General features: G+C 33.6%; 1 protein-coding gene across 2 annotated transcripts; it reads left to right on the forward strand.

Annotated features, from left to right (window-relative positions):
* Positions 1–1451: 1451 nt before the first annotated feature.
* Positions 1452–19688, forward strand: LOC149425568 (uncharacterized). 2 transcript variants are annotated; one of them, XM_089650734.1, is made up of 6 exons: positions 1452–1631; positions 12541–12844; positions 13805–13891; positions 15809–15895; positions 16883–17084; positions 19307–19688. In XM_089650734.1, exons 1-6 carry the CDS (start codon positions 1574–1576, stop codon positions 19487–19489), a joined length of 921 nt encoding a protein of 306 aa, XP_089506860.1. In that variant the 5' UTR covers positions 1452–1573; the 3' UTR covers positions 19490–19688. The 2 variants fall into 2 exon arrangements, with proteins under 2 accessions (XP_089506860.1, XP_089506861.1); XM_089650735.1 differs by lacking the exons at positions 13805–13891; positions 15809–15895 and having other exon boundaries at positions 1453–1631.
* The last annotated feature ends 4196 nt before the right edge of the window (positions 19689–23884 follow it).

Here is a 23884-nt window from a genome sequence, read left to right on the forward strand (position 1 = left end):
CACTAGGGCGCTGGTTAGGTGAATTAGTAATACACGAGCAAAGAATGTACTTCAAAATTGTAGGTAGATACGTCAAAATTGTTGGAGGATAAACGGACATGATAAAACCTGTGTTATAACTCGGCCAAACAGGGTAGTGAAACAACTTAATTTATGAGTTTATATTTTGTAGATATTTGTGTTTCCTGTGTGATCCAGTTAATTTTTTAAACCGGGGATATCCGAGTAAAACATGGCAGGACCAAGTAAATCAAATACTTGAGTAGGGCCATGTCAAGAGAGTAGGAATAACAGAAGAGTATTAAAGAGACCATGCATGAATGTGAATGAAGCAAGGAGTTTGTAGGTTGTATCCACACTCCTCACGAGGGATTCCTGTTCCAAGGTATACTGTAGGTTGTATCCACACTCCTCACGAGGAATTCCTGTTCCGAGGTATACTGTAGGTTGTATCCACACTCCTCACGAGGGATTCCTGTTCCGAGGTGGACTGTGGGTTGTTGGGTTGATGTTTAGGGGCTTATGCTGTCTTCACAGTGATTAAAATTTACTTCTATTGTCTTCATGTGTAGTTAGCCATATTTTGATATTTTTTTTAAAATTGATCTTCATGGAGTTTTTGATTTTTCCTCGTCCCATCTACTTTGATTTACAGAACCAAAATATGTAATTTGTAAAGATAATTTTCATTTAATTAGTTAATTAAAATGATGCCACAAATTATTGAGGAGGTAATTTATTATCATTTAAGTAAATGCTGTATGTAGAGATGTTCCTGCATTGCAACAAACGGAAGTATAAACATATATTTCTATAAACATATTGTTTTAAAACCATTCCAACTCCAACCAATTCCAACAGAATTGCATTGGTTATTTCTAAATTAATTGGCAACTGGTTTGTATTATTATCTTCAATATCGGAATGAACTGTTTACAAAGTTCGACTACCATAATATGGGCATATTTTGGCATTACGCAGCTAGTGGTGGTCACATCTTAAAGAAACCTGTCCTTATTAATTGTATGAATTTACTGAAAATAGGAGTCTAAAAAAATATTATAAAAAATTCCCGGTCGGAGACCAAAATATAATTTTAAAAATCTTAAGGTATATTTAGTCGTTACATCTGAATCAGGCTAAGTCGTTTATAACCCTCCCTCTTCATCTACTCTGTCGCTTCCTCAGAATCACAACTTTAACCAAATAGGATGCCATAGTCCCTACGGTTATGGGCAAACCTAATCAGTAGCGATCTTAATCATTTTTATCTTTTAGCAATTGAGCTAGGTTACAGGTATGTATTACTAATTAATATCACCATTTTTTATCGAGACCTGCGCTTCTTCAATTGCCACGGGTCAACTCCGAGTATAGTCAAATTTGGATAATACTTTTTCATACGCAAATAACCGCTTTCCGGAGTCACATATAAACCAGCGTCGCTCGCAGTTTCTCGCATAACCGTCTGAGAGACGCCCGCACCAGGCAACAAACCAACACGGACCCGTTGTATCCACCAGTGTTTAGTGATAACTTGTGATATTAAATACTTTTAAATAATTTATAAATAATGAAGTGTATTACAGCGACACTCCTGCTCCTAGCGGCGGCTGGCAGCATCTCTGCAGGTAATTACAAAACAATAAAACTTTTTATTCATATTTGCTCTGACGTGTTGTTTATATGATCTAACGTGACAAAATGAATGAACTCAACGCTGATCCGAGGCACTTAGCCTACCTGTGATCTTGAATATCCAAATAATGACACTAAAACGTTTCGATTGGCTCACTTGATCTTTTTATTGGATTGTTCACATGGCCGAACAGTTGCGACATGCTCATCACACATTATGATATTATAATAATGATTTAGTTGTGTTGGTTCAGCCATTGGATTTAGCTCCAGGGTCAATTAGCCTCTTAGGAATTACCGGTTCGTGCAACTCTGTTGTTTGTATATGTATACCACATCATCATCAGCTCTTTTTAAAGCAATCAAAAATATAACCACTCATCGTAAATAATACTTGTAGTTTTGTATTATAGGTACGTTAGTTTTTTTATTTTTATAATATTTTCATATGACATGTATGAGTTTTATTTCATATAAAATAACAAAGAAAAATACTTAACCAAGTTAGTATTTATCTTTTAACCATTGACCTCGTTTTGTAATTCTAGAAAATAATTTTTTTCGGCTTGCGAGATAAATTTAAAAAACATATATATACTAGTTTGCGAATTTAGCTAGGATTGTGACTCATGTTTACATTATTATTTTTTGTGATAAAATAATTATAACAGTAATCAAGTTCAAGTAGCAACATTATGTTTATCTTTGTTACATGTAATTATGAAACACTACAAATATTTAATGTCGTCTCATCTATAAATTATTAATTAAGTTATAAAAATGAAAACTCCTATGCAGTGAGTGTAGTGACGTTTTAAAATCTATGTACCAAGAAATTAAACGTTATAAAAGAAGTTCAAGTTATTTATTTAGAGACTTTTACATAATAAAAATTATACATTACACAGTACATATTATAACTAAACTGCCTCAGTAATAATCTCTTGTATTTGTTAAGTGATAAATTAAAGATGTCCTCTGAGTAGGTTTAATTATTTCCAAAAGTATTCTGGCCAATGAGGAATAAAAATGGTAGTTGGTACCAGAATTTCTGCAATTAAATAAATCCCGACTTCTAGTATTCCGTAGTGGATTCAATGCAAACAATTTTGGACATTGAAATGCATCATTTAAAATTTTATATAGAAATACTAAGTCAGTGAAAAAGACAATTTAAGCATATTGATTTAATTTAAAAGGGTTTTGCAGTTCAACAAAATTGCTGGAATTGCAGGAAACTGGAATACCCATTTTAAAACTAAGAAAACATAAGAATTAATTTTGTATTCCTTCAATATCTTGTACATGAATATTGTAATATGTGTTCCTGACGGTAGAATTGTATTGAAGTTCACTTCTAACAATATAACAGTTTAATATACCTGAAATTGTTGAAATTTCTATTTAACCTGGTTATAAATCCCAATACTTTTAATGATTGAAAAGTGATACCTACGTCTTTAATTCGTGTTATTGTTGTCAAAGTTGCAATTAAAGATTACTGTTTTTTTTATTCGAAAAAATATATATATACTATTAATAATATGCTATATATAGGTATTTAATACTAATGAAAAATATTATATAAATATAATACTATTTGGCATTTTGAGAAATTCAAGTAAAGTTTTATGTATAACAAAAACATATTTCATGTGTTGTTTCGTTCTTTCTTATTACTGTAATAACATAACGAGTAAAACCTTAAATTCTAATAATTGAAGACGATACGAGTATTAGCGATTCTCGCACAAAAATTTGAAACAGAAAAATCAGATAAAGATAGGAATTGAACCCTGGACCTCAGCTTTGCCGGGGCTTTGCTCTGCCACTGAGCTAATTCGACCCTACCCCTTTCGGTCTTATTTAACTGAATCATACTTCGACTAAGAACTACCTTGTGTTCATTTTCTGAACGCTAGTTTTTATTGGCTGATATCTTTATGTACGATTTCTAGATAGTGTATTTGATAAATATATTTACTGTGAAGAATGTATTGAGGCTGAACTGTGTTATTGTGTCGCATTTGTATTAGTTAACACGTTTGTGTTTTTTTGTATTAATTTAGACACGAGTTCCTATATCGTAACATTTACCAATTTGAACGCAGAAACTGTTAAAATCAGTATAACTCATTAGTATTCTGTCCAACAATGGACCAATGCTTTTATGTTCCGATTGGCAATGATAAGAATCATTGTCTAAAAACTAAAAATATAGCAAGGCAGACAATGAAAATAATAATATATACATGTGAGTTATACATACACATCATTGTTTACTAATTCCTGTACATTTTACAGAATTTTTGTTGCGGAAAAAATACATTTTTGATTTTTCGTGTTATTGTCGTGTATTGGTATATTACGCTGGTTAAAAGCAAAAAAAACTCTATCTATAGCGTCATGAAATTCGCACAGCTTTTCTGTCCTGAATTTCAAGGTTAAAGCAATTATATCCCGCATGCAACATAACAACGTCATTTCGATCAATGGTCCATTTACTTGTTCCATATTTCTTAAATTTGTTAAATAGAATAATAAATAATGTACATTTAAAAACGAATTTTTCTTTGTTTATGCCATATAGACTTCAAAACTGCTGGACCGATTTCCCTGAAAATTTCAATGTTATAATTAATTTTTCTTATTAGTTCCAGAGTAGTTTGAATTGTAGAAGTTGGGTACGCATAGATTTATTTCTGCACTGGAATAATATAGTTTTTGACAGTAAAAAGGTGGATTTAATGATATTACCTCAAGTAAATAATTATTTATGGTAATATAATGAAGAACGAATCGAATAATTATAATGAAGCGTACGCAATAAACGAAGAAAGAGGAGTGAGGACAATCGAATTCGGAAGTGAATTGTTGAAGAAGTTGGGAACACCCGAGGATAATAGACATACAATATAATAAAAGTATTTTCACTTTTAAAATGTACCCAGTTGATTGGTTCACCAGAATTCATAACCACAAAAAACTACCCAAAACAAATCATCAGTCTCCAAGCGACGCCGAGTACGCGTCAGCTATTAAATTTATAAAAAAGGAGTCAGGCAGTTGATTATTTTATTTAATTATTTATATTATTAATAATTTCCGCACAGAAGTAACTCACATGATGTTATGTGTAATGCATGTTATTACCGCCATCGAATCATCTAAAAAATGTACGAGGGTTGCGAGTGTGTTTCCATCGCGCGTTAACATATTTTGACCGGGATTTTTCATTTCATATAAGGACGATAACAATCATGATCGTTAAAATTTAATGAGTCTTGCAACATAAATTACTTAATAGCTGTGGTTAGAACCAAATATAATAAAACTCATTGTTGATCCTCTTCCAACTAAGCATTCCTCTGTTGCTACGAAAACAATAACATTTTTCAATAGTTTGTTGTCATCACTCAAAAACGTATTTTGTGAGTAACTAAAATTTCCCCGATCAGTGGCTGATTGAACATGTACAGGGTATGCAGTTTGAATAATAATGTATGATTTGCTTACAACAAAATCACAACAAACACCACTAGAACCAAACAACAGGCAAAATAAGATAGAATTCGGCATCTTATAATGTTAATCATGTTCCAGCACACGATTTCAATCAATCACCCTGACATTAGACTTACTTTAAAACAAGTTAATGTGTTTTGTCTACTAATTTCTAGACAATCAAGTCATCTATCTTGCTTCATTCGTATTGCGATCTAATAAAGAGATGGGTGAATACAAATCACACGTACCTAGGTAGGTATTGACTATCGATGCATTACACATAAGACACAAGTATTGTTTAAAAATACTAATTAGGTACCAGTGGGCTCACATAGGATAAAGATGGGCACTTACAAATAGTTTTTTGAGAACTACAACTTTAACGAGTCCCAACTGCTCCCAGCTCCCAACCGTCTAGAGCTAGTGGGACATCCCACTGGGAGGCTGAAGGTAGTGAGGAAGAAGATGCTGCGATGGGAAGTAATGGGCTATTCAAATATGTCAAACAAACACGGCTAAAACTGTTTCAAGCAACATTTTGATTGTGGTCTTTTCCTTCACCAGGACGATTCTGAAATAATATTGTACTCTGGAACGTGCCGTAAATATAAAAAAAAAATATTATTTTTTATGCATTTATTGTGAAACAACACAAATTAATCAAATAATTTTCACGTCCACGCCGGTATTTAAACAAAAAATCATTAATCATCAGTAAATTAGCTGAACCAGATACAGTTATGTCAAACCTTCCACGTACCCATATTATTGCTCTCCTCCCTTCTACCACCCTAACAATAGGTATTCCCTAAATTAGCGATGCATAATTAGGTACGAGTAGTTCAACTGGATCCGAGAAGTTGCGAGTCGTGCGCAATGTTCGGGAGGAAGAATGAGAAATCGTGGATAGACATGTAAAAGATGCCAAGGAACATTTTGCACTATAAAGCAGTTTTTATAGTGCAAAATGATGATGCTGATGCTTTTGTTTCTGGACTCACAAAAAGACTCATCAAAATATGCTCGAAAGTTTCAACGGCAAAGAAGCGTTCTACTCGCAGTATTTAATTAAAGCGATCATATTTCCAAACCAAAAATAAAAGATTTTGAGTACCCTTCATTATCTTGAATCTTCCAAATATCTCAATTTATTCGGAATTCAAAATAATATTCGTTCATATGATTCAAATGCGCATACTATTTTTTTTGTTCTTTTAATCAACACCATCATATATATAGGTAATGGCTTCATAGCTGCTGGACTCATCATTATCATGCATTTGGTGAGAACTGAGAAGAGACTATTATTAACTAAGCAGGATAAAACAGGATTTGTGTACAAATTAGGTATTTATCTTTTCAAGAGTTCAGAATAATCGAATAAAGAATGACTTGAATTGTTCAACTTAATCTAATGACTTATTAACAAATCAGGCAACGAGCTTGAAACAACAAAGTTTCCTGCAGATTTCAGTTTATTTTCCGAATTAGAATAAAAGTTTTTCAGGGTGGGACTGATATTTTCTTATAAATTATTGTGTTTTTTAAAACTGCCGAGGAAAATATTCCAAACAAGCATTATTATTGTGATTATCAAGCGGTTTTAAGTCTACGGTGACTAACATGGAGCTCAATAGAGTTCTACCTAAACTCACCCACAGAAAATAATATGCAATGCATCTTTACACGCCAGAAGGAAGTTTAAAAGACTTATATTTTAGACAGGCAATTTGCGGTATCCTTCCAATCACAGTCCTTCCACCACCACCATCCTACAAATTACCCAACAATCAACCCACACCAACATCAAGCTACTTTACAATCAAAACATCGACAACCACAATACTCGAAATAACAATAAAATACGCATTCCTTTAACACACTACGAAATATGGAAAAAAATTCTTAACTATATTGCCTACACACTCTATAACTCTCTTCCAGATATATATTAAATCAGCCAGCATAATCCAAAAATTCAAAGTAAGGCTTTAAAAGAATATTTTTTAAAACCGTATAAAAACTAAAATACGTAATTTTTGTCGTGTTGTTCTTTGTTTTGCTTCTTTCTCTCTCCTTTTCTATCCCCTGTATTTTTAATCGAGCATGATCTGTTTTTACCAATCTGTTGGTGGGTAAGTACCTTCTTCTAAATTTCTACCTTGGCTCTGGGTTTATGTGTCTGTTTCCTTTTTTGTTTGGTCTTGTTTGTTCTACTTAACCTCCCTTTTTCTATTTTCGTACTGTTAAGTATGTGAAATTTATAATTGTGACACCAGAATACCAATTTGAAATTGTAGCTATTAACTCCCATCTATTTATTGTAAGTTCCTTTCGTCCTAAAATGAGTTTTGTAATTCATCAGGATTGCTCTAGCAGGAGATAAAAACAAATAACAATAGTAATATGGATACAATATTTTTTTTTAGTCCTAGTTCCTGTGCTGAGGCGGGCTAGATTTTATTTAAATACTCTTTGTTTCAGATCCTACAACGTTTTTTTTTCAAAATATTGTATAATTCCTCTTTTTTATTTCTTTAGGCCAGGTTTTGATTTTTTCTTAAAATCATTTGCATTATTCGTTTTCTGTATTGTTGTTGGAAATGAATTATAAAGCTTGAGGTACCTGTAGTTCCTTTGTCCGAAAGCAGTTTTAATTTTGGGAATAATCATAGTGTCATTCTGATTAACTCTGGTGTTGTGAGAGTGAGTTTTCATCATTTTTTGATTTTTCAAAAAGTTTGATTAAAACAATCTTAGTGATTATTGATATTTATAATCTTAGTGATATTTAGAATGTTTGGGACTGCAAAATGTCTTTATTGGCGTCCTTGTGAGAGCTATTAGGATGTTGTTTTTTTTTTTAAATAATACATATATCTAAAGATCAACGTATGATGTACTAATATACACATATTACTAACGCAGATCCTTGAAAAATCACGGAATATTATAATTTCAATTATTAAAACGACAATAAAATTCATAACAGATCTGAGCATATTGAAACAGATTTCACACAGGACTAACGCACATCACAGACAACCGAAATTAATATGTTTGATTGATATTTTTGCTATTTGTTTTTGGGGTGTTATGCCGTGTTGCGCTAACTCCTTCTTTAGCCAACATTTCGGACAGCATTGCAGCATTACAGCATACCTTATTATGCCCTGATGATGGACACTGCAATGCTGTCCGAAACGTTGGCTAAAGAAGGAGTTAGCGCAACACGGCATAACACCCCAAAAACAAATAACAAAAATACTTTTGGCCGTGAAAATCTTAAATCATATTTGTTTGATTGATGTTCTACAATATGTAGATGATTGGCAGCTTTTAAGGTAAGAACACACTGGGATCACGTACCCAACGAGTGAATTACTACTTTCCCAGGCCAAAATGCACACTTGTCCGACGCACGTAACTCAAATTTGAATTTAGTATTGCTATATTCAATTGATTCATTCACTTCTTACTAAATCTATTAGTTGTTTATCTCCAATTTTAACAAAAAAGTCAACAAACGTCAGACGCCAAAACACTCATAAGCTTAGTGGTCAAATCAACTCAATGGAAGTCCTTCCACCAGCGCCATCTTTCTTCCACACGTCCCACGCCGATCTGCGCCCTAGGATTGCGTGTGATAAATGTATTTTCGAAGAAATGTATTGATTGTAAGTTATCCAGATATCCTTAATGCGTTGCGTACATTGCGTACGTGAGCCCAGTGCATCTTACCTTTAGTAATTGGTCGCATATCCCGACGCCGGCCCTCTTCCTGAGATGAAGTCAGATGCCCTTGATCTTAAAATAGATGCGTGATTAAATTGTGTAAAAGGAGAAGAATAGTATTATGATGACGATTGTTTTGCCCTCGGGGACGCTAGGGGTCACGCCGTACCCTGAGAAGCCGGTGCGCTGGGAATCATGTTTATATCTCATTTATCTCGTATATCCGCTAATTAAAAATTCGCATTATATCACCACTTAGGATACTATGCAATATTGCAGAAATGACCAAACAATTTGACAAAAAAATCTAATCGCTCTAGCAAAGACATGACATTTGTGAATATGAAATATGAAGTCCCCCATTGCCATACTATCCCAAATAAATGTGAATTTTATCGCCCCTAAAATGTACAATTCACCACAGACAACCTTTGAACAGACCGTGTTGCGTCAAAATACTAAAAAACTATTATAAAAAAATATCAAATCTTGGCTAAAATACACCGAATTAGATACATTTTTTCAACAGTCATCTGTCATAGTATTGACTCACATAAGTTTTGTTTTTGAAATACCAATACCATAATATTTTTATCTCGTTCAGAACTTCCACTGATAATGTCAAATTTTATATTTTTTTTGTTTTCATTTCATTTTTTTTTTCTCTTTTTATAACTTCATTTATATATTATTTATCTTTAAAAAATGTACACTTTCATTATATTTTTCATTCTCACCAAATTGTTGCGATAATAATTCATATAATACCCACAGGCTTTGCCTTTGTGGGATTTTTTCTACACGCTACTCTGTAATTTTATTTGTATCAAAACGTTTAAAAATAAAAGTAAAGACCCATTCCTCGAACCCATGGAAGTAAAAAACTATATTTGTCTGGCTCTGATCTTCGAACACAAATTTAAAAATTTGAATATGACTAAAAATAATTATCGATTTTAAACGATCTTAAATCGCTAAATTACCAAAAGATTTTGGAAAACGTTACTGGCTGCTAAGACAACTGTCAGCTAGGACTGATGCTACAAATGTTTGCCGGTGTGACGTCACAAAAACCCTCGTAACTCATAATTTTTAAGACTTAAAAAACAGTGACAATACCTTATTATGTTACTATTAAAAAATCAAAATGATAATTATTTTTGTTCTGTTGATTGAAAATTTTAACAAGATAGTGGTATAAAAAATTATTCTCGTGAGAACTTTATTGTACGCCACATTCGTATGTTATTTATTTGCCACGATTCAGTGCCTACAGTTAGCCGGGGGGATTTCCATTGAACTCATATTACAGATTTTTTGTCTACTTATAATAAACTATCATCAGTATGTTCTTAGAAGAATAATACGATAGTGGTCGGTCGGAACGTAAACAAAACCGTCTTTGGATTACGAATCAATATCACGGTTTTGCGATAACTTCGTGCTTACAGGATAGGTCCTTACTAACTTGGTATTTTTCAATGGGGGTTCAGAATATCAATATAAGACATTATATTTATATACCTATTTCATCAAATTTTACGGATTTCTCTCATCTTCTTACACCAACTCGCATTATTTTTTAAATCTGAACAACACTATATTTCGCCATTGTACAATATTAATAAGTATAACTGTAAAAAAATATAAATGCAACTGCTTTCCAGTCAAAAGCCGAAACCAAAATAGGGAAAGCTCAACACAATATTGCATTTCTATCGACTTTTCACAACTAAGACAAAATTTGTATTACTAGTGGATTTACAGATTTTAAAGGAAATTGTTGGAGAAATGCAGGAACAAGAAAATAAATAAACAGTTAAACTACTTAAAAATACATTTAACTTGCATCATTGTAGTGCAAAGTTCAGCTGCCGCGGCCGGTGCAAACGGTGATGGGTGGCGCGGCCAATCTCGGTGACACTCATCAAATTCTATCGCGGCGCACAAAGATCGTCTTGTTTTGGCGTAGGTTATAAGATTTCACCGTCAGGAGGAATGTTTGTTTTTTTTTGTATCAAATACAAAAGAACAGCATGTGAATATCGGGTTGCTCTTTGACAGAATTTTTCGATCGCGTCGATTTTAAAGGCAGAATTTTAATGGGGCGCTGTTTATGATGTGCTAATATTATTATAATGCAAATTTCTCCCATCTTTTTAATGGGGATCCACTGCACAAACGCACCTTAAAGAAAACCATCACTGGTTCTTACCGCCGGTAAATCCATCCGTGTGAATCCATCTGTTACATTTATAGATGCTATCATAATCTGCATGACTAAAGAAAACCACCTGTCATTTTCAATTATTGTAATTTATATCCTTAATTTAATTAAAACACCTCAGTCACCAGTCTAGAATCTTCAATGGAAAACTGTTTTGCTGAAATCTTTAAACTGAGTCATATCTTTAAAATACATTTTTTCGATTGGTTAAATTCTGAATAAATTTGTGGTCAGTTTTATGCACCGAGTCATTTCGGAAATCTAAACTCATTTTATTTCAATACTTTGAATGGGTTGAACGCTTTTCGTTGTTCATTGCGTTGTTTGCCTCTTTTCAAACCCAGTGCCTAGTTTTGTTCAGCATTAAAATTATTATTAAATAAACAATCAGAGTGTTGTGCAAACATTATAGTTTGAAGTATCTTCAAGTGACGCCATAAGAAGAAGAAACTGTGCTGTTTTAAGCAACCTATAAATATTATAGTGGTTCTTCTCGTGTTCGTAGAAAACGTCCGATAACTCCGAAGGACCGTCAATCATCGTGATGAATTCCGGTTTGTTATATGCAAATTAATTCTATGAACATGGCACACAGTAATTAATTTTTGTTTTTTGCTCTTAACCTGTTTCACTCGTTTGTTTTTGTACATATTTTAAGTGGCCTGAATATGAATGTATTTGTGATTTTTTTCTAGTTTACTCTAATTATAAGAAGATTTGAAAATTAATATTGGGACTTGTGAAGACACTTCAGTAATATTAAATTTTCAATTGGTAGTATCATTTAACAATGATAAAAGAATCAATAAACCGAATACAAGTCAAGATGTAAGTTTTTTATTTAACCTACTTTCGGGTTCATAGACTTGAATCGCTTTGTCTATCAGTAGACAAATACATGCTTGTTAAATGTTACGGTTAAGGTTTACAGATTACAAAAAGGAAAAGAAGAATATATTCTTAATAGGGTACCACGTTCTAAGTACGTAGGTACATACGACACATGAGTAGAAGAGGTATTTTGGGTATTTTACATAATACTGTTTTAATTTGATTACCGCACTAGAATCTTATGATTTTGAAGGTGAAAATGTGACAAGCTAAAAGATATATAAAAGGTAAATAGAAGTTGGGAAAGATCTGGCTATTAAGATCTGGTCGTTAAATAGGTTAAAGTCAATCCAAGCAACGTTCAATTACTGGAATACTTGGAGTTTAAAAGTATCTAACGTTCACATAATTTTATATAATTCAAATTTAAAAAATGCTTAAAGCGAAATCGGTAGATGTGAAAATAATAAAAATTAAGTGGTTGTTAAACAAAGTATTTTATTTAATTATAAAAAAATACCAATATAAATAAATATTACTACCTAACATGGATTTCTAAGGGTCGAAAAACGATAGAGTAATGAATTTTTGGTAATTTTCAGGCGACAGCAGACCCGCCCGCGCATCAGCAGGAGCGTACTCCGGATACGTCAATGGACAGCACTACGGGGGCACCTACCACACCCCGGACAACGGGCCCACCGTCTTCAACCGTTTCGGAGACGACAGCCAGGGCTCTGCAAGCAACGACGGGGTCTACGGCCAAGGGGGACACAACCCTGGTGGCTCCGGGAGCTACGCCCCGAACCACGGTTTCGGCCCCGCGGTTCCACCCTTCTCCAATCCGGCAGAGTTCAACAATTTCTTCCAGGGTTTCTTCAATACGTTGAGTAACAATCTTCAAAGGTTAGTATTTGTTCCACCGACACACCGATGTTAGTATGACAGTATGTGTTACACAGACACACCGATGTTAGTATGACAGTATGTGTTACACCGACACACCGATGATTTAGATTATGATTCGGAAACAACAAAGGTTCATCATTATCTATGGGTTATAGATCTAAACGAAACATGAAGCAGAACAAGTCATAGAAAACGGTAACGGTCTCAACTGGGAATCGAACCCAGATCTCTGTCCTATTGGGACAACGCCTTTACCACTCGGTCATTGGGACATAATTATTTTACGTAATTTTTATCGATCTCATATTTCAAATTTAGAATTAACAATATTATCTGCAACCATTTTTCACGTATTTTTATCTGCTATCTTTTTGAGTTATCGCAATGGCTCAAAAGAATTTATTTGTAACCTAGATAGCGTCTCGGATAAACAAATCTGATTTTTTTATATATTACATTAATGGTTATAACTACATAAATATATTTATATTGAAAATAGGTATACGTTTGAAAATATTCAAAATTTTGATGTTTTCCGTCTTTTCATTTTCTTGCAAGATAGAAAGAGGATAATTATGGAAGAGATTATCAAAATAAAGATTATTTGTCGATGTCCCATAAGGACACGCATGCGCTGATCATCTATTTTTCATAAAACACAGTACCTTGAGGTGATTTTTGCAAAACGGCGCTATGCAAATTATCCTATTATTATTATTACACCAGAGGTTTCTTTTCTACAAAGCTTTTTTCATGGTGATGGATCTTCCTGTGATAACTCTGTAGCTGGATCGCACCTCCTCTTTTATATATTTATGTGGTAATGGTTCACCCTGTAATAAATCTGTATCGTCTTCTCAGTCTTCTCACATCATGTATTCTTTATTTATGTTGTAATGGTTCTTCTTCTAATCTGTATCTCATTCTCTTTCTGCCACTTCTCGCCTCTCCACTTAGTGTTTTACCAAAAAAAATGCCTCTCCCGCCGTCACCAGAAATCGGAAGTGTCCTGGACCCAATCTTCCCAATGGCCGGTATATCAAGGTTTGTGAAATACATATCAAACATTTTTTATTAAAACATGAAGTTAAAGCCGTTAAAAACTCAGTGAATTTAATTTAAACAATATTTCACAAATGTTTGGTTCTCAGATTAAAACTGATCCCATGATGTAATACTTACATAAAATGATTATTATTGGCAACAAGCGTTAGCATTAGCAATATTGTGAAGAGAGGTTCCAAATAAAATACTAACAACAAGTATTAAAGCTTTAAACATAATATTTATTATATGTAGATTAGTATACGCCTGGACATTCATATCTGTTCCACTAAACTTACTAAACTAAAGCCATTTAAAATGCCTAAAGCCATGTTCAAAAAAAATTATTTGTAACTTAATCTCGGATTAAAAAATCTGATTTTTTTTATATATTACATTAATGGTTATAACCTTAAAGATAGATATTCGCTTGAAAATATTCAAAATTTTGCTGTTTTCCGTTTTTCATTTTCTTGAAAGATAGAAAGAGGATAATTATGGAAGAGTTTATCAAAATAAAGAATATTTTTCGATGTCCCATAAGGGCACGCATGCGCTGATCATCTATTTTTCATAAAACACAGTACCTTGAGGTGATTTTCACAAAACGGCGCTATGCAATTTTTCCAATTATTATTATTACACTAGAGTTATTATTCTTTTCTACAAAGCTTTTTTCCTGGTTATGGAACAACATTTTTCTGCTTTTTGTTTTTAATGAATGTACTTAACGATTAATAACCAACTGATCTTATCTCCTTGCTTATCTGTATCAATTTCTTCTTCTCCTGCTTCTCACCGTGAGTGGATACTCACTTATGATCCAGGCCAAGGATTCGCGAAACCACCACCAAAATCAATAATAATTACTCCAGTCCCAACCACCACTCCTGAACCAGAGATGAAAACTTAGCTGAAATACTGAAACGTTTGTCACAATAGTATAAGCTGAAGCCATTGGCAACAAAAGTAATCATTTTAAATTATGGTAAGAGTGACAATGTCACAATGAAAAATACATAATAAATATGTATCTTTTTCTCACCGCCTGAATTATGTGTTTATGTGGTAATGGTTCTTCCTGTAATAAATCTGTATCTTCTTCTCAGTCTTCTCACATTATGTATTCTTTGTTTATGTTGTAATGGTTCTTCCTCTAATATGTATCTCATTTTCTTTCTGCCGCTTCTCGCCTCTCCACTTAGTATTTTTCCGAAAGAAACTCCTCTTGTGTCGTCACCAGAAATCGGAAGTGTCCTGGACCCAATCTTCCCAATGGATGCTATATCAAGGTGTGTGAAATACATATCAAACATTTTTTATTATATCATGAAGTTAAAGCCGTTGAAAACTAAATGAATTTAATTTAAACAATATTTCACAAATGTTTGGTACTCAGATTAAAACTGATCTCATGATGTAATACTTACATAAAATGATTATGATTGACAACAAGAGTTAGCGTAATCAATATTGTGAATAGAGGTTACAAATAAAATACTAACAACTAAAGTAATCATTTTAAATTATGGTAAGAGTGACAATGTCACAATGAAAAATACATAATAAATATGTATCTTCTTCTCCCCGCCTGAATTATGTGTTTATGTGATAATGGTCCTTCCTGTTATAAATCTGTATCTTGATCTCACCTGCTCTGTTATATATTTATGTGTATATTTATTCTTCTTCTCATCTCATATTGTTTGTTATGTGGTAATGGATCTTCCTGTGATAACTCTGTAGCTGGATCGCACCTCCTCTTATATATATTTATGTGGTAATGGTTCATCCTGTAATTAATTTGTATCTTCTTCTCAGTATTCTCACATCATTTATTATTTGTTTATGTTGTAATGGTTCTTCCTCTAATCTGTATCTCATTCTCTTTCTGCCGCTTCTCGCCTCTACACTTAGTGTTTTTCCGAAAGAAACGCTTCTTGTGCCGTCACCAGAAATCGGAAGTGTCCTGGACCCAATCTTCCCAATGGATGTTATATCAAGGTGTGTGAAATACATATCAAACATTTTTTATTATAACATGAAGTTAAAACCGTTGAAAACTAAATGAATTTAATTTAAACAATATTTCACAAATGTTTGGTTCTCAGATTAAAACTGATATCATGATGTAAGACTTACATAAAATGATTATTATTGGCAACAAGCGTTAGCATTAGCAATATTATGAAGAGATGTACCAAATGTAATACTTACATAAAATTATTATGATTGACAACAAGAGTTAGCGTAATCAATATTGTGAAGAGAGGTTACAAATAAAATACTAACAACAAGTATTAAAGCTTTAAACATAATATTTATTATATTAGGTTATAATCGGAGATCATATCAATAATTGTTCCCAATTAAAAAAAATAATAGTTAGTTCAAAAAAATGGTCGATCGCTTTTGGGCACCTCTGCTCTATGTAAATCAATCAAAAGTGGTTATTGTTGCTCTCAATCTCTGGTCATCAGTTCGAGGCCAGACATATTATTTCAGGGAAAATGTACCAGGAAACTTAAAGGATGACTAAAGATTATCGTTGTGTATTTTTTATAACATTCCAGAAGCATATTCTAAACCAGAAAGTGTATTTGAAGGCCCGTCAGTTCTAGGCATGTCAGATTAATTCAGCGCAAATGTACCAAGGCACTTTGAAATTAACGATGACTATAGATTTTGGTTGCCTTTCAAAGGCATTTTGATCAGAAATTGGATTTCCAGAAGGGCTCAAAAGGCCTCCCAGGTCAATACTCAAACCACTACTTTACCCGAAGCACAAAAATAATCAGCTACTCGACTTTGATTCACCCCCCATGTAAATGAATCAGATACCAAAGTACTTATCTAAGCAGATAGTTTTTTGTTTTGTTGTTGTTCTCAATGTCTGTTCACCAGTTCAAGGCCAGTTGTATTATTTCATCGCAAATGTACCAGGGCACCAATTAAGGATGACTAAAGATTTTGGTTGTGTATTGTTTTCAGCGTTTTCCAGAAGAATATTCAAGATCAGAGAATAGCTTGGGAAGCTGCTCAGAAGGCTTTCCAGACTGCCTCCAACAACCGGTTCGGAGGTTCGCCCGAGTACAGCTATAACTTCAATGACAACGCTCCCGGGGCGTCGGCCAGCGCGTTTTACGGACCCGGTGGGGGTCACCAGTCCGCTAACATCTATCCTGAGAATGCTGTAAGTTCCCTAATAGTTCCCAGTACTCCTAATTATCTATAGCCTTTCAATTTATTTTTTTAAGTTCACAAACACTCTCCACACAGCGAGACATACGATGCCATTATTGAATGTTTGATTTATCAATCAACGAGCAACAATTGATTCTTAGAAACAATTTACCATGACAAACCCCATGGTTTGGCTCCGGACCCCAGGATTGCGGGTTTGAGGCCATGTCTGAGAAAATATTAATAAAATCTTAATTAAAAATTAACATCGTTCTATGTAGAGTGGTGAAAGTTTTTTACTACACGGAATAGTTACTAAAATCCTGTTAAAAATGGGACAGAGTCCCGCTTCCTAATAAGATGTTAGTACTTTCCGAATATATCCGAACACGTATTCATGCACCTGCGTTTGCCCTGTTAATATATAATGTAAAAAATGTCGAAGGTTGATTGTGTTATATCACGATTTTCTTTTTTTTAATAATTAATGGTGTGTTTGCGGCACGTTCTAGAGAGGAAGATATTATCAGTATCGCCCTGATGTAAGACAATCATTCGGAATTAAAACGTTGCTTGAAATGGCTTTGGTCGTCTTTGGTGACCAGATCTGAATAGCCAGATACCTAATTTCCCACCTTCCTCTTTCCCATCTCCTTCCCCTCCCCACAACCTTCAGCCTCGCCACATAACCCAATTGAGGATGCCATAGTCTCACTGGCTCTAGACGGTAGGGAGAAGTTGGGACTCTTGTGCCTTTTCACATTATAAAAAAATACTGCTTTTTTTCGAAAAAGTTGAGAACAGTTACACTATGATTTTGGTGAGATATCACAAAATTGTGCAATGGAAATTCGATGTCATATTTTTTTGTGACAGAAGTAAGAAAAATATGATTTGAGATTTACACGTCCAAAAGCATTATTTACTTTAGCTAACGTTTCGGACAGAAAAAAGGAGGTAGCGCAACACGGCATAATAAACCAAAAATAAATCTAAAGATAGTGTTAAATATAAAAAATATGATAAAATTTTAAATTTTAAAATAGTGTTAAAAGGGTTTTTAATATTCACCTGACGAAGGAAGGGTTCTTCCGAAACCGGTAGAGTGAAAATAAAACAATAGTGGTCAAAAACAAATTTATGTGTTTTTATTGTAAATTATGATGAGCCACAAAGTGAATGCTTTTTACAATTACGCAAAATAAATCATTATGCAAGTAAGAAAATTAAAAATAATACGGGCCCCGTAACTCCATGGCGAGGTTTTCAAATCATTTATTAAACTCAAAATCGAAATGAAAAAGTTCGCTACAATTAAAATTGATGTTTGTATAACTAACTATCTTAACTTAGAGACAATAAAATACGTTTTAATGTAAATTAATGTTTTTACTATTTTATATGCAGTGGATTCATGCTAGGTTGACGATGAAAACTGATTTCGAATTTGATCTGAATGGGTATTTAAAATAACCCATAATGTAGGTCTGTAAGAAAGTTCCACATAACTTGATTGAAAAAACTCGCAGGTAAAACACATTTGGAGGTGGACATTGTGAACACTGAGGGCCAGTTGTTTCACAAAACTTGAATAATAACACAACTTAATTTCCCTTTAATATTAACTTTGAAATTTGATGAAAAGTTCTGTGAAATTACTAGCCCTGATAAAGTATCGATTTCGAAAATCTATTTGCTCGATAGGTAATTATTTTTGACACGGGTTTGGGGTCTTTCAAAAAGTTCACTATAATATCACTCAAATTTATTTTTATTTATTTATTGTTTCTTTACATTGTATCTTTTTTTACGTTAGAAATTTTAACCTCACTAGGACAAGCCTCTGTTGAGGTTAATAATTTTACAAAATAATAAAATAAATAGCACAAAGATTATATTTTAAGAAAACAATATTGTAACATTGACGATTCTACGAATTATGTACCTACATGATACCTATTAATCTAATTCCAGCCAATTCGTTACAGAATAATGTAGTAAACATGTAGATACCTACATAAATTACAAATTATTTGGCGTGTTTGAAATAAGCCGACGTAGCTCAGTGGTCCAGAGCATCTGACCGGATATCAGAAGGTGCTGGTTCAATTCCCGTCGGCGGAATTTATTTTTACTTGCGAGATATTTTCAATTTATATGGATATTTCAGGAGACTAATTATTGCTTATAATAATTTGTTATAAATTACAATGTTTATTTACAAATTTTCAGGCAAACCCAAATATAAACACAAGATTCCAGAGTGACGGACCCAAGCCAGGTGGCTCCTATGGAGTATCCACTTCGTCCTTCGCCAGCTCTTCAGACATCGGCGGGAAGAAGACATCCCACAAGGAAGCCCAGACCACCATAAACGACAACGGAAAGGTCACGACCTACGTCGTCAGGAACTAATCTAGATACATTCTTCATAGAATGATAACGGTACTTAGTATCTATTAAGTATTTTTTTGGTGGCTGTTATCTTCATACTTTGGTACACATTTATAACAAAGATTTATCAATTTCAATTCAGAAAGACACGAAGAAGTAATTTACTGATATTACTTGTACAGTAAAAAAATTAACACGATAAATAGAATATTAATTCACCAATAAACTGTGTCTAGAAAGATTAAACTGTGTCTTAAAATTTTAGAATTTAATTTGTGATATTATCGAATCATTTTATGATTTTTATATATTTATTTATTGTTGAGAGTAACACATTTTTAATAAACATATACTTTATAATGTTGACATTTTATTTAATACTTTTAAAACCGGTCACCAATATTATTAAACTAATTACCATGCAAATCAAGAATACGCCAAATAATAATCTCTGAGATATTTATAGTACATGTTCAACTAAATAATATAATTATTAATATATCGTCGCTGGAATTTGCGGACATTTTAGTTGTACGTAGATTGTTTTTGTCATGTCCTACGAATTTGATTTTTTCTTAATTTTGTTACAAAATATTGGAAAGTTATATATTTTCATAGTTCGTTATAAAATATTGTAAAGTTATATATTTTCATAGTTGTACTATAAAATATTGAAAAATTATATATTTTCATAGTTGCGCTATAAAATAAAGAAAAGTAATATATTTTAAATTTTATTAATTTAGATTATTTTGTCGGTTTAAAACACCCGTTGAACCTGGGTAAATTGTACATATTTTTAATTATTTACTTTTTTTATGTGAATATCGCACCAGAATTCCAACTGCTCACAACCGTCAGGAGACAGTGAGACTATAACATCCCCATTTGGGAATGTTGTAAGGCTGAAGGTGTAGTTGAGGGGAAGGAGATGAGAGTGAGGAAGATGCGGAAGTACCTGGCTATTTAGATCTGGTCACCAAACATGACTAAAGCCATTTCAGGCAACGTTTCAATTATAAATGGTGGTCTTACACCAGGTCGATACTGAAAGTATATTCAAATCTGGAACATGCCCTAAATATAACTATGACTGAAATGGCATAGCAACAATATTTAGCATATTTTAACTGATTGAAGAGGTCCACTGAAGAATCCACGTTCTTACCCTCTATTAGTATTCTGGGTAATGAAGAGTAGTAGTAGGATTATGGTAGTTTTCCCAGAATTGAAGATGTCCACTGAAGAATCCACATTCTTACCCTCCATTAGTATTCTGGGTAATGAAGAGTAATATTATGGTAGTTTGTCCCAGAATTGAAGATGTCCACTGAAGAATCCACATTCTTACCCTCAATTAGTATTCTGGGTAATGAAGAGTGATATTATGGTAGTTTGTCCCAGAATTGAAGATGTCCACTAAAGAATCCACATGTTTACCCTCCATTAGTATTCTGGGTAATGAAGAGTAATATTATGGTAGTTAGTCCCAGAATTAAAGATATCCACTGAAAAATCCACATTTTTACCTTCCATTAATATTCTGGGTAATGAAGAATAATATTATGGTATTTTGTTCCAGAATTGAAGATGTCCACTGAAGAATCCACATTATTACCCTCCATTACTATTCTGGGTAATGAAGAGGAATATTATGGTAGTTAGTCCCAGAATTTTTGCACTAAAAAAAATTCGACTTCCATTAAGATGGTATTGGTGAAAAGTAAAACATAAAGGTATCGGAATGGACTCTACAAAAATAATAAAAACATATTTAAACTTTGGCTAAAATGCCAGGATATATTGTTATTCTGACGATTTTATTTTACAATATCAAAGAAATTTTTTTAAATGCTTCTATTAAATGCTATAATAAGGGATTTCATAAAATAACCAGACCCAGACTATTTGTTTGGTACCTACTTCACTTGAAACGTTTTTGTTTGAAAAATATGTGTGGAGATCACGCTTTTGGAAAACAGATTTATTTTCCGCCATAAAATTAGGCGTAGGTCTATTAAAAGTCTATAAAAAACATTGTAGAACACCGTTGATACCGTTAGTGTTGGTACCTGATTATCTTTATAAAACAGATGCAGCAATATATGAAATGCGTATTGAAAATAAAATAAAAATTCAATAATCTAGAACCCATTGAACGATCACTGCGTCATTAATTTTTCATGAAGTAACAATATCTAACCAAGGGACTCAACAAATGTATGTACATTATGATCATAATAATATATATCAAATTGACAAGCGGCTCATAACCGGGGTTTCAAAATATTCACATATTTCAGAACACCTTCGTAACCTTCACTGGCTCCAGTGCCCTGAAAGAATCCAGTACAAACTGTGCTGGATGGTGTTTAATTCCATCAATGAAATGGCCTCGCCCTACATCTCTGAACTATGCGTCCCGGAAAACACTGGTCTGAGGCAGTCAACTCTTAGATCAGCAACATCAGCTGTAGGCAGACTGATGGAACCTAAGCGCAAGCCAAATACTAAGTTTGGTGATTGTGCTTTCGGAGTATCTGAGCTGAAGGCTTGGAATAAACTCCCTCCAGAACTAAGATCCATAAAAAGGCCAAAAACATTCAGATCTTAACTAAAAACTTACCTTTTTAAGCTGTCATACCCTTAAATTAAATACACCATTCCTGAGAGAAAGTCCAGTTATATCCAATTATGTCCTAAATCCTGTATCTAAATTTCGCTAATAAACAATTAGTTAATGTTAATTAAGTGTTAATCTCAATTGACCTACCAGGTAAGTATTGTAGTGTATATTATCTCCATATATAGTTTGTAAAAACAAAGATCATAGTAGAAATGTATTTTATACTTGTAAGGGCGCCCTTGAGGTGACTTTGCACAAAAACGGCTGAATAAAAATCATCAACATATTATTATTATTATTAGTATGAAGAATTGCGTTTTGAAATTGTGTAGGTACTGTAAAAATAATTTCATACATCCAAGAAAAATGACCATTCAATCGCCTGGTGAAGGGGTCTCCCTCAACCGGCCTCTCCCGATTCGGCCCGCCAGACAGGAGGTCAGGCGCACCCGCCGCAAGACCTGGACAAACCTCACCCCCTAAACAAACCTCACCCCATGAACCGGACACACCCCATGAACGAACCTCACCCCATTAACCAGCCTCACCCCATGAACTAACCTCATCCCATGAACAAACCTCACCCCATGAACAAACCTCAACCCATAAACAAAGCTCACCCCATGAACAAACCTCACCCCATGAACAAACCTCACCCCCTAAACAAACCTCATCCCATGAACAAACCTCACCCCATGAACCGGCCTCACCCCATGAACGAACCTCATCCCATGAACAAACCTTACCCCATGAACAAACCTCACCCCATGAACAAACCTCAACCCATGAACCGGACACACCCCATGAACGAACCTCACCCCATTAACCAGCCTCACCCCATGAACTAACCTCATCCCATGAACAAACCTCAACCCATAAACAAAGCTCACCCCATGAACAAACCTCACCCCATGAACAAACCTCACCCCCTAAACAAACCTCATCCCATGAACAAACCTCACCCCATGAACCGGCCTCACCCCATGAACGAACCTCATCCCATGAACAAACCTTACCCCATGAACAAACCTCACCCCATGAACAAACCTCAACCCATGAATAAAGCTCACCCTATGAACAAACCTCACCCCACGACGGCGCGCGGCGGTAGCCATGTCACCTCACAAAATGCTCTTATTTTAATGTTTATTCTTTATGAAACAAAAAGTAGGTACATAATTAATTGGGTGGTGAACTAAAATTTTACAGGGTTTTAAAAAAGGCCACAGGGTTCTATTTTACCATAAAAACTTTGTAAAAGATAAAACAAACGCTTTCTAGAAAATTATTGCAGATTTCTAAATTAGAAAAATCAAAAAAGTTGAGTAGCCGTGCTGGTTGCCAATGGTTTTTTAGATTTTCGGGCTGCCAAAGCATTACGGATTACGAAAATTTCACTCTGTGACACAATTAAATGTAGGTATTATTACCAGCTACGCGTGTATTATTCAAATCGAACTTGAACTTATCTATCCATGACATTAATACCAGATAATAAGTTTCTCTTCATTTTGTAAATAGATATTTATCGATGTTTACAAGTTGCATCTTTTTCTAATTATAAACATACGTTATGATTGCGTGATAAAGGGATGGAAGATACATCCCGACTAAATAAAATAATTTCCTTTCTCTCATTATCTTTTTCCATATATTTTTTATATGCTCTTTAAAACATCAAATATATTTACTATATTTTAATGATAAACTAATGTTTATAAGACAAGGTTTTTATGCATTGCACTAAGGATAACAAATTATTATAATCATTAATTACTCGCCTGAAATAT

Source organism: Hesperophylax consimilis, chromosome 3, assembly GCF_061612785.1.
Source record: "Hesperophylax consimilis isolate HC1 chromosome 3, BYU_Hcon_1.0, whole genome shotgun sequence".
Lineage (NCBI taxonomy): Eukaryota > Metazoa > Arthropoda > Insecta > Trichoptera > Limnephilidae > Hesperophylax > Hesperophylax consimilis.

Coding starts and splice junctions, on each gene's coding strand:
- LOC149425568 (XM_089650734.1), top strand. CDS start 1,574: ATGAAGTGTATTACAGCGACACTCCTGCTCCTAGCGGCGGCTGGCAGC. Junction 12,845..13,804: donor TTGAGTAACAATCTTCAAAG/GTTAGTATTTGT, acceptor CTCTCCACTTAG/TGTTTTACCAAAAAAAATGC. Junction 13,892..15,808: donor CCAATGGCCGGTATATCAAG/GTTTGTGAAATA, acceptor CTCTACACTTAG/TGTTTTTCCGAAAGAAACGC.